Source organism: Equus przewalskii, chromosome 13 (assembly GCF_037783145.1).
Source record: "Equus przewalskii isolate Varuska chromosome 13, EquPr2, whole genome shotgun sequence".
NCBI classification, from domain to species: domain Eukaryota; kingdom Metazoa; phylum Chordata; class Mammalia; order Perissodactyla; family Equidae; genus Equus; species Equus przewalskii.
This window is the reverse complement of record NC_091843.1, coordinates 11,865,845-11,879,989: the sequence shown is the minus strand read 5'-3', so window position 1 is coordinate 11,879,989 and position 14,145 is coordinate 11,865,845. Positions and strand designations below refer to the sequence as shown.

The window sequence follows — 14,145 nt, the reverse complement described above, 5'->3', positions numbered from 1 at the left end:
TTTTTAGTTGTGGGTCCTTCTAGTTGTGGCATGTGGGATGCCACCTCAGTGTGGCCTGATGAGCAGTGCCATATCCGCGCCCAGAATCTGAACCGGTGTAACCCCAGGCCACCGAAGCAGAGCGCACCAACTTAACCACTCAGCCATGGGGCTGGCCCGGGGTTTCATTTTTCAAGACAAGATCCTAACCGATCATTTTCTCATTTAAGGGCATTCATTTTAAGTGGCCTTTTATTAATTCCAAATATCCTCAGGTAACTAGGTCCTATTGTGTATATCAAGTCAATGTGGGGATTTAAATGTAATTTTAAAAATATATAAATACATAAAAATAAAGTGTAAATAAACATTCTGTGCAATACCTACGCAGCTGTTCCAGACACCGATGAGCATGGGCATAGGAGTGTGGACCAGTCCAGACTACATGACCTTGAATTTCAGCCTCCAGTACTTCCAAGCCGTGTAACCTTGGACGAGTCACTCAGCCTTTCTGTGCCTCGGTTGCCTCATCTGTAACATGAAAATAATAATATCTCACATTCACAGCATTGTTGTAAGATGTGCATGAGGTCATCTTCTTAGAGCACGTAGGACTGTGCCGGCACAGAGAAATGGTATAAGCTGTTATTATCAAGTTTTTCAAAGCATCCAAACGTAAGCCCCCGAACAGACAAAACAAAATGATTTTCAATTTTTCTTAAAAGATAACTTTTATTTGTGTTTTTCTCATTATAAAAGGAATATAGGATGATAGGAAAAATAGAAAACATTAACATTTCTTAGTATATTTTCCAGACAGTTTTCTGTTCCCATGTAGTAATCATTCTCACAACTATAGGATCGTACCTTAGGTACTGTTTTTACCTTGCTTCTTGCTTAATGATAGGTGGGGAATATCTTTCCAAATCTGAATATTCTTCCATAAACTCATTTAAATGCCTCAAAAATAGTCCATTCTATCAATTAAATTTTTTTAAACAATCTCCCTTTTTCAATATTATAATCATTCTACAGTAAATATCCTTATAGGTGTATGTTCATGTATTTTTTAATAATTTCCTTATGATGAATTCTTAAGAGTGGAATTGTTAACTCAAAGGATTTAGAATATATCAAGCTTTTATAACAATTATAACCATAAGAATAGCTGACATTAATTGAGTGCTCACCATGAGCCCTCCTCACAATGACCCTCAGAGGTAGGTACTTGGGGAAAAGACAGCCGAGACTCAGAGGTGAAGTATCTTGCCCAAGGTCACACTGCAGCCTGGTGAGAGGTTCAGGCCATGCTCTGAGAGGAGCTGGCTGGTACCTGTGATTTCTGGTCCTCTTTAGTGCTTGGGAAGTCATTTTGTGATTGGACGCATTCCCAGTTTACTTCCTCTCCTTGGTGATGGGTTTGATTTATTTTCACAACCAGCCCACATAAGACCCTCCTATTGATCTCAGGAAGGTGAGGAGCCAAATGTGACATTTTTGATAAACTATTGGCTAAAGACAATTAGATGGGAATATGCAGTAAATAAGAAATCACACCAGCAAACCTCCAAGAGGTAAAAACCTCTGTTCTTCTGGCCTCATGGGAGAGTGTTTGTGCATCTTGGAATAGCCTCGAGATGTTCATCAGTTTCCCTGAACTTGACCCCTATACTGTGGTCCACTTGGGCCTTCAGAGTAATACCTTCCATCCTTCCCCTGGGATGGACAAAAGACAGCGTGAGGAGGGCATGACCTTGTGAGAAAATGAAATATAAAATCAATCCATTCACGCACTCAACAAATAGTCCCTGAATGTACCAAGGAGACAGAGATGAAAGGCATCAGCTCTACCTTTAGGAAGATGAGCATCTGATGAATTATGCAACTATGGTGGCACCATGTATGTAGGGAGGGCCATGAGATGTAGTATTGAGAGGAAGATAAGAAGCGACCCTCTAGAATCAGCCTGGCCTGGGTTTGAATCTTCTCTCTGCTCCGTAGTAGCTGAATTTCTGTGGAGAGTCTCTCTAGGTTCAGTTTTGCCATCCGTACACACATGAGGACTGTACCTCATCAGGCCGTTGGGAGAATAAGTGAGATAATACAAGCAAACACCCTATGGAGATCAACCAATCAATCTGACTGGTCCACACCCCTTCCAGCTGGCTCACAGGTAACCTAGCAGCCAGTGGTCTCTACAGGGAGAATGGCAAGGCCTCTGGCTGAAACCGGTGCTGATAGGCAAACTGAGTTTTAGCTGGTCCACCTCAAGGCTCTAATTCAGATAGCAACGATCAGAGTCCTCCAACTCAGTCAAGTGATTCCTGTCTCCTTTCAATCCTTTTATAAATATGTGAAGTGGCGGGGGTGGGTCCCTCTCCTGGGGCACAATGCACAGTGCATCCAGCCGTGTCCAGCCCAAGCACAGCTCTCTGGGGGATGGGAGGGGGTGGACGGCAGGCATCCTGCTAGCACTATTGTGTTGTACATTTCTTGGAGCCGATGACGTGTATCATTTATGGAGATTGTTCCTATCCCTTGCATAATAAACCCATCGAATATTAACTATTACTAAAGAGTTGGGTACAGGAGATTTAAGAGCATAAAAGTAGGTCACCAATTCTAACCTTCGCAGGATTTTAGGACAGCTTCCTGGAGCAGATGCTACCTGAGCTGACTCTTGGCAGGTGAGTTAAGCAGATAAAGAGAAAGGAAAGAAGGGGAAGACCTTTCTAGGCAGAGGGCAATGAAGATCCCCCTTGTTGTGTGGGCTGTGTCGAAGCTTCACAGAGTGAATGTCCTCTTTTTAGACACTATGCTTTTCCTTAGCCATCGCTCGCCAATGAGGACATAGCTTTTCCTTTGAGAACTGGCTCTTGCAAGGCCAGGAGTGACCAAGGCAGACGGCCCTTCTGGAGGTTTAGCGGCTGTGACCCTATGTTGAGTTATTGCAGATTTACAGCCATGTACACAGCATCAGCAAGGAACACATGTTAAATGAAAAGGGCAAGTGGTCAAACACCAGAAAGCTATGAATTACCCTTGTAGCTGGGAACACATGCTTTTATGGACTGAGGAAAAGTCTTGGAAATAGGAAATCGGGACTTATGGTTTTCAACCACTTCCCCTTGTTCTCAAAAATTTCTTGTGAGAAGGTTAACATTCCCCCAAGGAGACCCTGTCTTCAGATAGAGACATCATTCTGCCAAAGGCAGTCCATAGCATTGGATTCTGCCAAGATCTCTTGAGCGCCTACCGTGTGCCATGTGTCAAGGGACTGCAGCAGTGGACAAGGCAGAGCTGGCCCTACCCTTGTGTGGCCAGTGGGCACTGGCATCGAGACCCTTCCAAGAATTCCCAGGAAGGGCCACCTACCAGGATATGCATTGTCCCTGCCTTGCCCTGGCCTGGCCTCATTACCTAAGATTTACCCCTGTTTCTCTTGGGCACCCCACTCTGAAACAGCTCTGCGAAGGAGGGTGCTAGGATGTAGTCCACAGCGGTAACGATGGTGCTGACATCCTTTAGTAGTGCTCGTCTATCCTTTGCTCTTTATTTTTCATTCCCCTTACATCACCCCTCCCATACCAGAGACATTCAAAACATACTCCTTTGAAACTTGAAAACTACGAATTTAGGCTTTATATATAGGGTGGGGAAAACTTGGCAAGACCTGTATTCTACTTCTCTTCAATCAGCAAACCACCAAGCCACTGCCAACCCCGAGGGTCCTGCAAGGAACCGGGCATGGTGAACACACCAGACAAAAAGCTCTCTTATTCTTACAGAAGAGGCTCTGCTCTCCTCTTTTATAACCCTTCATCAGAGCCTTCAGCCTCTGCCGACCCTCCACTGGCCTCCTATCACACTACAAAGAAAATCTGAAGTTGTTCTGGAAGGTCAAGTTCTATGAAGGCAAAGACTTGGGTGTTCTGCTGCGTCTCCAGTGCTCACAGCACTGCTTGTCCATAGTAAGGGCTCGGGGAATGTCTGACGGAACATCAGACAGAGGTTCCTTTGTAGGCTGATTCCCTTGTAGGCTGACCACCCAGCCATCTCTTCCTCACTCCCTCAGCTCCACCGCACTGGCCCACTTGCTCTCCCTCAGTCAGGCCAAGCTCATTGTGTCTCAGAGCTTTTGTAGTGGCTGTTCCCTCTTTCCAGAATGTTCCTTCCCCAGGTATTCACATGGCTCCTCCCTTACCTTTATCAGACATCTGCCCAAATACCATGCCCTCAGTGAGCCCTTTGCAGACAAGGGAATCTAAAACTGGACACTCTATGCTCCTATCCACCTTGATTTGTCTTAAATCAACTTAATTTAGATAGCATTTACAAACCATTCAGTGCACACATTCTAAGTGTAGGGTCTGAGTCCTAGAATTTGAAAACCGTAGCCATCTGAGTAAGCAGCACCAGTCACGTTATAGAGCACTGCCACCTCCAGAAGCTCCCCTCTGCCCCACACCAACCTCACCGCCACCCCAGGCAACTACCCATCCGCTCTGTCACCAGAGATGGGGTTTGTCTTCCCTAGAGTTTCATAAATGGGGAATCCTGTGCTCTTTTGTGTCTGACCTCTTCCGCTTGGCATAAAGTCGGTGAGATCCACCCGTGTTGTTGTACATATTGGTGGCTCGTTCCTTTTATTACTGAGCAGATTTCTAGTTGTATGGATATACTATAATCTGTTTGTCATTCACTTGTGGATGTCCATTTGGGTTGTCTTGGGTTTCCTTTTTTAGTCACAGGCCTCATCAGTCCCTGACATTCTATCCCTCCACAGTAATGTCAACCCCTAGAGGGCAGGAAACTTGTCCATTTGATTCACTGCTGTGTCCCTGGTGCCCAGAGCTGTGCGAGGCTCAGAGTAGGTGCTCAGTATGTGTTGAATGAACCAATAGTTCTATGTTCATTTTCCCCCATAACATAAGGCCTGGGCAAGACGCAGGCTTGAGAGCTGCGTTTCAGATCTTTCTTTCCTATGAATCCCAGTCTAGCAAACTTTAGGCTTCCAAGTGAAACCAGGTGTCAGCTGGGGCTCCCTGCCCAGCCAAGACCAGGCTCAGCGTGTCTGCGATCTTGCCATGATTTCTGAGTTCCTGAGGTTTCTTCCTCTGTATCTCTTGACCGTCGCTTTCCTGCCCTGTGACATCCAGGAATTGTGCTCACTCTCCTTGCTGGTTTCCTTAAGAAATTTGGTGACATCGAGGATCTTAACAATTTCACTTAATTTTCCCTAGGATTTGGGAGTGTGGGCAGGGAGTCACAGGAAGAGGCCACATTGTGGCCTGGCTGGTCCCCAACATTCTTGCTGCTCTCTCTTTCCCTTCCTTTATTTCTCTCTAACTCCACTCCCCGTTCCCAGTAACAAAAACATTCTTCCTTTGTCTCTTCCAGAAAAGTCCTGCCTGCACCCAAGCTCCTTGGTTTCTTACTTTCTACTCTAAGCAGTTGGTTAAAGGATGGTTTTCCCAATAAGATTAGTAAAATTGCTTCATCTCCTTACACATGGGCAGGGTACGCCTGAACCAGAGGCACCCCAGGCTTTGTCTTAGCACCACAGCCTCACAAGAGGGGAGAGATACTGTAGGCCAAAGAAACGGGATCCAAAAAATGAAACAAGTCATTGGTCCCGAGTATGGTTCTGTTTCCAGTGCTACTTCTCCAGCAGGCTAATTCAAGAGCCCCTTTATGTCATCAAAGGCCCTCCTGCCCTTGACCCGTAAAATACTGTCCCCTTCCAGGGACAGCCTCCCCTCCGAATGAGCAAAGCTGGCCAACACCGCGTGCTGCCTGCCTGTTTGTTCGGCATATTAAGTAGCCTGTAATGCCGTGGATTGAGGGCATGCTCTCTGAAGCTGGCTGCTTGGGTGTGAATCACAGCTCCACCACTTACCAACCCTTGAGCAAGTTACATAACCCCTCCATGCCTCAGTTTCCTCATATGCAAAGTGGGGATAATGATTCGTGTTCAATAGGGCTATTATAAACATTAAATAAGGTAGTACATGTGAGTCACTTAGAGCAGTGCCTGGCCTCGTTACATGTTACCTTGTAGAGTATCATCTGAGCAGTTAGCAAACAAAAATACAGAGAAACTGCATAGTGTTTACTAAAATTTCCTAACAACTTTTCTTAAAGCAGTTATGTCCTCTCAGTAATGGTATCACCAAAACTCCACTGTGTTGGTATAGACTTCACTCCTGGGATTATTTCCATTGGGCCTAAATCTTTTTCATTCAGTCAGTCATGATCTTTGCTGGGTACCCTCTAGGTGCCATTCAGTGCTCTGGGCACTGGGAATACTGTGTCCAGTGAAACAGATGAGTCTCCCACTCTTAAGAAGGTTGAATCCAAGAGGAGGGAGATGGGCTATAAATTAGTAGCTAAGTAACAAGTTTTTTTTCAAAGAGTGATGAGTTTTTGCTGAGGACAGAAAAAGGAAAAGTGACAGACATATTTTAGAATGAATGGTCAGGGCTGCCCTTTCTGAGATCATGATATTTAGACAGGGCAGGATTGACGAGAAGCAGTCAGCTGTAAGAAGATCAGGAGAAAGAGCAGGTCAGGTAGAGGGAGTAGCTCATGCAAAGGCCCTGAGGCTGGGATGAGCTTGGCATGTTCCGGGAACAGAGAAAAGAGCAGAAGGCGGCAACACAAGGAGGAGGAGTTTGGAGATTGGCAAAAAAAATCTTATAGCCCAGATACAGCCAACACCCAGCAAAGCCACCCAGACCTTCCCTGGCATCCTTGTTTGTCTGCTTCATTGAGATGTCTGCCTGTCCTCCAGGGCCCCACCTGCTTCTGCACGTCTGACCAAAGCACTTCTGAACTCTGCCTTCCTCCTCCTTCTCTGTTGAGTGGCATCTTGAGAACACTTACAAACTAGGCCAGCCACAAGATATGCTGGCAGCTACAGCTAGGTTCTTTGAAAACTTGAGGCAACCTCCCATAATTGTTAAAACTCATGCAAATTCAGTTCAATTCTTCTCTTGGCCACCAAGCACGGTCAATGGTATGTTACTTAACTTCTCTAGCAGCCATCGTTCTCTCCTGAGAAATGGGCATAAGAATAGGGTTTCTGGGAGGACGAAATGAGATAACGTGTGTCAGCATTTGCCATTGTGCCTGGCACAGAGCAAGTACCCAGAATAAGAATAGTCTCTTCTTACTTTTGATGATTACTTTTCCCACGGCTGCAAGAGGACGTGTAATGAAAGAATCGAGAACTCCCCTATACGGATGTATTCTCCCCTGCTCCTTATTTTAAGGCACTGTGTTTGGTTCCTCTCTGTCTTCGATTTGCTTGATCCTTGCCTGTGGAACCTGGCACAGTGAGATGTCACAGTCTGCACATACAGGTGCTGTTTCCCGTCTGAAGGCTTAAGCGCTCATTCTCATAGCTGGTGGGTGAGTGGCCCCAGCATTGCCTGCAGCTGGGCCAATGGGCATCTAGTTAAGTGACTCAGACCCTGTAAGTAGGAACTGAGCAGGGAGTCCTGGAAAAGCTAAGGGGAGCCAGCCCCTCCCCGGGGCACAGCGATGCCGCGGTCATCCTTTCCTTCAGCATTCAGCCCCTCTGAAGGAGAGAAAAGAAATTGAGCTGAGCTTTAATGAGGAATCAGCCAGCTGCACTTTGCCACGGGCCTGGCTGGAGGCAGAAAGAGATGAACAGGCCCCTACGAGTGACCCACCGCTGCCAGTCATCACCAGATGTGACCAGAGACCCCGTGGTAATGTGGCTTCAAACAGCCCTTGCTCACACCTGCTGCTTCCCTGCAGTCCTACCAACCGCTGAGCGTGCCCTGCCATCTGAGGTGGAATCAGCATCAGAAACAGGGAGGCCAGGGACGCTGCCAGTGTGGAGCAAGGGAGTGGCAGGCCGTTTGTGGGAGATGTCAGCGTTTACTGCTTTTCCTGTCCATGTCAACCCTCAATGGGCAGACATTCCAAATAGCAATAAAGTTATTTTTGCCCCTTTCCCAGGGTCCTGGACCCAGTAATAACATCTTCCTGAAGGGCAAAGAGTCTGTCTTTAATCTCGCCCTCTTTGGCAGGTGTGTATCTGTGTGGCTTCCAGAAGCATCTCTCAGCAGCACGTTCCCTGCTTGTGGACACTTTCCCGCCTGGGAAAGTGCCGGGCCACGCTCAATGGTCCAGCCTCATCTGCTCTCTCTTCCAGCTCCTCTGGAAACCCACTAAGTTATCTTAATTACCATTCCTCCTTGGTCTCTGCCAAGAAGTGAGGGAGATTTATAATTGGATCAGTCAGATATTTGCTGTGGTTTATTTCTTTGCCTCTCGAGTGCTCGTAAAAGTTGCATTTTCATGCCACTTTTGGGTATGACTGATGATGCAGAGGCACAGCCCTCACATTGCATGCCAACATGGGTTGTTTTTCAAAGGCCAAGAAAAAAGAGAGGACTGGGGGTGGGGGTGTTTATTTTGGGTTATTGCGCTATCATCCTCTGGGTGGCTTATTGCCGAGTCAAGAGAGACGAGCTGCCTTGAGAGACAGACTTCCTCCCGCAGCCAGCCCGTGCACACACACATCCCCCCGTTGGGATTTGGACGTGCGCCTCTTAATCCTCTTCCAGGGCTTCTGCAGATCTATTAGATAGAATGTGCTATGCAGCAACCTTCTTAGTCAACCAAGCACACTGAGGTCCCCCGAGCATCGCTGCATCCAGGATTGATCATGATGGGGCCCTGGAACAGAGAAGACAGATGTCCCTGGTACTGAGCCTGAGTTATCGATCCCCAGTGCTGGGACATGAAAAAGAAACTCTGGCCAGGGCCTCAGCTTTTGGAAAATGGCCTCCTTCTAGTGTCAGCCAGGCTGCCAAGCAAGCTGGCCAGACTGCAGTCTAGGAATCCTAGAGAGTGGAGGCTCTCCTGAACCAGATGGCCTCCGTGCAAACCAGCTTCCTCCTGAGCTCCTGCTCTCCCTTCCCTGGAAGGCAGTCTCTGTGTTTGGCTGGGTTGATACACCTTGTGTTTCTAGCTTCCCACCCTTCTCCAAGTGATGGCAGCTGTGAATGATGCTACGTGATGATACTCGGTATATGGTGACCTATGAGTAAGGTAACCATATAGTCCATATGAGAGCACTTCTGAGAGTGAAAGGAGGAAGGTGAGGTGTAAACTCAGACTCTCCTGGGCAGACTTGGATAAAAAGACACTCTACACATAATAGGTTGGAACTTGGCCCAGTGGAAAATATGCTGGAACTTATTATGATCTTGAACTGGGAAGGAGGAGAAGCATGAAGCCAAGAAAGCTCTGAAAGCTATGCTGAAGTAACAAATAAGTCCCAACATTTCAATGGCTTAGTTTAATAAGTGTTTACTGTTTGCTCGTGTCAAGTTTCAGGCTTTCCTCCAAGTGCTAATTCTAGGATCCAGGCTATTCCAATCTTGCGGCTCCACCATCTTGGGCTTTAAGGGTACTCTGGCACCCTCCAGAGGCAGATAAGAATGGAGAGAGGGCAAGTAGGAGATTGCAAAGGACGTTTTATGGCAGGGTCTAGAAGTGGAGCACATTCCACAGCTTATGTTCTAGTGACTGGAACACCGTCACATGCTCCCACCTAGTGGCAAGTGGACTGGAAAGGAGCAAGACCCCAGTGTAGACAATGGCTAACAGTGTCTACCACGGCAGTCAGTAAGGAGCAGTGTCAAAGGAGGAAGGGAAGGAAGACAAGAGAAGGAGCAAAGAAAGTCCAAAGGAGGAAAGCATGCATCGTACATCATCCCACTGAGAATTGGGAAGGTGAGGTCATAATGGCCTAATAATGTCGGCTTTCAAATCTTGATGCTATATGTGAGTGCTATAACATCTTGGGCCTTGGCGTCCTATCATATGGGTGTTCTGCACTGGGTGGTGCAAGATTCAAGCTTGCCGACTGTGACTCTACCCCTTTCTCTCCTACCCAAGAAACCACATGAGAAGACGGGGGGGTGAAAGTGATGATTATTAGAGACAAAACCTTGACTATATTCCAACTCAGATTTTCTTTAGTGGAATTCGTTTGCAAATGTAGTATTTCATTCATTTGATATTTAACAAATACTTATTAATCAGACTCTGCTTCAGGTGAATTAGATGCGGCAGTGAGTTGTGATCACGATAGCAGAAACTTGAGGCTTGCTCACCATATGCAAAGTACTTACTATTCTGGGCACTGAACATGAATTGACTCATTTAATCCTTACAACAATGTTTTGATATAGATACTATTATTGTCCCCATTTTAACGATAAGGAGACTGAGGCACAGAGATTGTAATAGCTTGTGCAAGTGTCACGGCATGTGAGCAGCAGAGCTAGGATGCTAACTGAGGCAGGCCAGCTCTGAAGTCTTCCCTCTTAAGCGCTCTACCATGCAGATGAAATCCCTGCCTTCCTGAGGTTTACTTTCGTCTGAGTAGACTGACAATATACGTAAAAACGAATTCTATCATTTCAGGGGTGATAAGTGCTTTGAAAAACATAAAGATCAATAAAGGGGTACAGTATTGAGACACTGCGGACACTATATCATCTCACCCCGACATGTCCCAACGCCCTATTTGAGAGCGCCTGGCCCACAGCTTCATCCCTAAATGAAAACTGCCTTTCATGCTTCCGTGGAGGAGCTCTGAGGAGCCAGCCAAAATAGACGTCCTCTCTCTCCTCTGACAAATGCCTTCTCCCACAGTAATTTGATTGGTTGAAGAGTGAGCACGGCTGCTAGTCCTCAGCCATTTGTGTGCCCCTTGGCTGGTCAGCCAGTGCAGCAAGAGATGACGGATGCCCAAATTAATAATGAGCAATGGCCCGACACAAGTAATCACTTTCCCCAAACTTTCCCTCATGGGGGTGATATCCTGGACCCCAAATGAAGTATATTCTTCTCACCTCGGCACCAAGGAAGTTACACGCATCCCTCTGGCTGACAGCAATTTGTAGACGTGGGTCTTGGTAGTTGGACATTTACAAGGTTGCTAAGGAACAAATGCTTTGGTTTCAAAGGTCGCCAAAAGCAGCATCGGTTTGTCATATCGCTTCAAATCATCTATTTTGTCCCATAAAGACAGCTATGACCAATGGGATATAGAGTAGAAGGAAGATAAATACAAATACTCGTTTCCTGAGAGATGGGGGAAATTTCCACTCCGTAAGCAATGACCAGCTGCCATCCCCCAGATGTAAAAACCAGAACCACGCTCTTCTCTTCTTTGATCATTATGATTTGCAAGTAAGTGACTCAGCATCACGAGATACTTAATACAATGGTTGTTATCTTCCAGGCTCTGCCCGAAGCATTATGTCACGTCAGCCTTGTAACATCCCTGAAAGTTGCGAGTTATTATTCCCTAGAATGCAAACCAGGAAGAGGCTAAAAGTAGATGCCTCCAACTTCAAACACTAGCAAATGGCACAATCAGAGTTCAAACCCAGCTTTGTCTGACAGCAAAGCCCTTGCACTGAAGATTATAGACTCTTTGGTTTTCAACTATCACATTTTAGATGGGAAAAACTGGGAATTCTGGTGATGGAGAAGTCACATTAGTAGATTCCTGGAGTTTCATTCTGTGAAGTTTGTGAAAAGGATTAGAGTTGTCCATAATCTATAAAAACCTTTTTATGGAGGAGAAAGTGGTGAAAGAGAGCGTATTCCCACAGTGCTGGTTTTAAGCTGCTCAAGGCCTCCACTCGGAATTTCTCTGGGAGTCACAGTGCAGATGACGTTGCCCTGCCGTGATCTGAAAGAGTTCACAAGCTTAGTCCATTTCTACCAAGGTCTGACCGATTTTCTTGTGGACGAATAAGTAACACTGGGGTCCTCTTTGCCTTTTCCTCCAGCCTCTCTGTCCAGCCCATGGTCAAGCAGTGTCCTCTGTTCCTTAAAAATGTTCCTCTGAAGTTGTCTCCTCTTCCCATTCACTATCCTAAGGTCACTATTCCTTGTCACCTCATGCTTGGGTTTCTGCAATCACTTCCTAACTGGTCTTCTTGCTTCTTTTCATTTTCCCCTTTAGAATACCTCTTATCCTGCCTACAAATGAATTCCTCAAAACATTGCTATCATCACATCAGTCACTGCTCACTAGTCTTCAGTGGCTCCCACTTGCCCACCACAGAATTTCACCATTCTCTATGACAGGCCTCTGTTGGGTCAACTTGCTCTCCCCATCCCCCACATCCTGGTAGCCTTTGCTGTCCACTCCCTCTCTCATGGATTGCTTCCAGTTCTGAACCTGGTTTCCATTGAAATAGGGTTTAATTTAAAAAAAAAAAAAAAAGATTGGCACCTGAGCTAACATTTGTTGCCTATCTTTTTTTTCTTCTTCTTCTTCTTCTCCCCAAAGCCCCCGAGTATTTACTTGTATACTTTAGTTGTAGGTCCCTCTTTTTGTGCTATGTGGGACGCCACCTCAGCATGGCCCAATGAGTGGTGCCATGTCCGCTCCCAGGATCTGAACCAGTGAAACCGTGGGCTGCCAAAGTCGAGCACATAAACCTAACCAATCAGCCACAGGGCCTGCCCCAGGGTTTAATATTTAATTGTCGGTTTGTCTGAGGCCAGGCACTGTGAGGACATGGACATTGCAGCTGAACAGACCTAGGTTCAAATTTTGGCTTGGCCATTTAGTCACTGTGTGACTTTTGAGAAGTTGCTTGACTTCTCTGAGCTTCAGTTTTTTTATCTGTAAAATAAGATACAAATAGTAGCTATTTTGCAGGCTTTTTGCAAGAATTGAATGAAATTATAATGATGGTGATGATGACGACAGCTAGCTTGTATTTTATATTTGCTCTGTGCCAGACACTGTTCTAAATATTATCTTATTCCTCACAGCGACCTATAACATAAGTACTATTATTTTCAGTTTTGCAGATGGGGAAACTGAGGCACCAGCAGGTGAAGCTAGTAAGTGCCAGATTCTCTTCCAGGTAGTCTGGTTCCAGGCCCTCATTCTTAACTACTCTGCTGTACCACCTTCCTTTAGTAAATGATCAATAAATGGAGCTGATGGGGCCGGCCCGGTGGTGCAGTGGTTAAGTGTGCATGTTCCACTTCAGCAGCATGGGGTTCGCTGGTTCGGATCCCAGGTGCAGACATGGCACCGCTTGGCAAGCCATGCTGTGGCAGGCGTCCCCCATATAACGTAGAGGAAGATGGGCATGGATGTTAGCTCAGGGCCAGTCTTCCTCAGCAAAAAGAGGAGGATTGCCAGCAGTTAGCTCAGGGCTAATCTTCCTCAAAAAAAAAAAAAAATTAAAAAAAAAAAATGGAGCTCATAACTTAGGTCCAAAAGTCCTTATGTGAAACTCTTGGGGAGCCAGATGTGTTTTTGAATTCAGAATTTTGAGAGTTATAAAAAGGTTATATTTGGCATATGCTATATATTACAAAACACCCCAGTGGGGCCTGGAGCGATAACCCATCTTTCTCTCTCTCTTTCTATCTTTGTCTCTCTCTCTCTCTCTCACACACACACACACATACAAAGAAGAAGAAGCAGAAGAAAACATAATAGTTTGTGTTTTAAAGCTTTTTAGATTTCAAACTGCAGAAGAGAGATTGTGGCCTATAGTAATAAAACTATTGGCAATAATTATAAGCATAATAGATGGTGACTGTTGGTACAACTTTTGTGACTCTTGTTTTACAGGATGAACTCACAGTAACATGTACTCAAAAGTATTTCTCAGTTAACTAATGAGGTGGCAGGAAAAGGTGCTAGCCATGGACCAGGTCTGTACCCTGTTTCACACGGGGCGCTCTCTCTTCTTTTCCTAGTATGACTTCATGGAGCGTCTGGATGGGAAGGAGAAGTGGAGTGTGGTTGAGTCACCCAGGGAACGCCGGAGCATACAGACCCTGGTTCAAAACGAAGCCGTGTTTGTGCAGTATCTGGACGTGGGCCTGTGGCACCTGGCCTTCTACAATGATGGCAAAGACAAAGAGATGGTTTCCTTCAACACTGTTGTCTTAGGTAGGTACGGGATCTTGGAGGTAATACGCCGTGAAGGGAAGGATGGACATGTTCTGGGCTTCTCTGCAGAAGGCACACCTTCCAAGGTAGTTTCTACCATGTAGGAGAACAAACCAGAATCCTTAATTTAGGCCTCATAGTATCACCCCCCTAAAACTAGTCTTGATTAAAATACAAAT

The 14,145-nt window shown here is 46.0% G+C and overlaps 1 protein-coding gene across 23 annotated transcripts in view; it reads left to right on the top strand.

The window, feature by feature from the left end:
* The window catches only part of TENM2 (teneurin transmembrane protein 2), a 1,162,025-nt gene that overhangs the window by 984,277 nt on the left and 163,603 nt on the right, over positions 1–14,145 (top strand). For all 23 annotated transcript variants that reach the window (XM_070569063.1, XM_070569066.1, XM_070569065.1 and 20 more), the window contains one exon: positions 13,771–13,966. In XM_070569063.1, the coding sequence (XP_070425164.1) occupies positions 13,771–13,966 (196 nt within the window). The remainder of the gene's footprint in view (positions 1–13,770; positions 13,967–14,145) is intronic.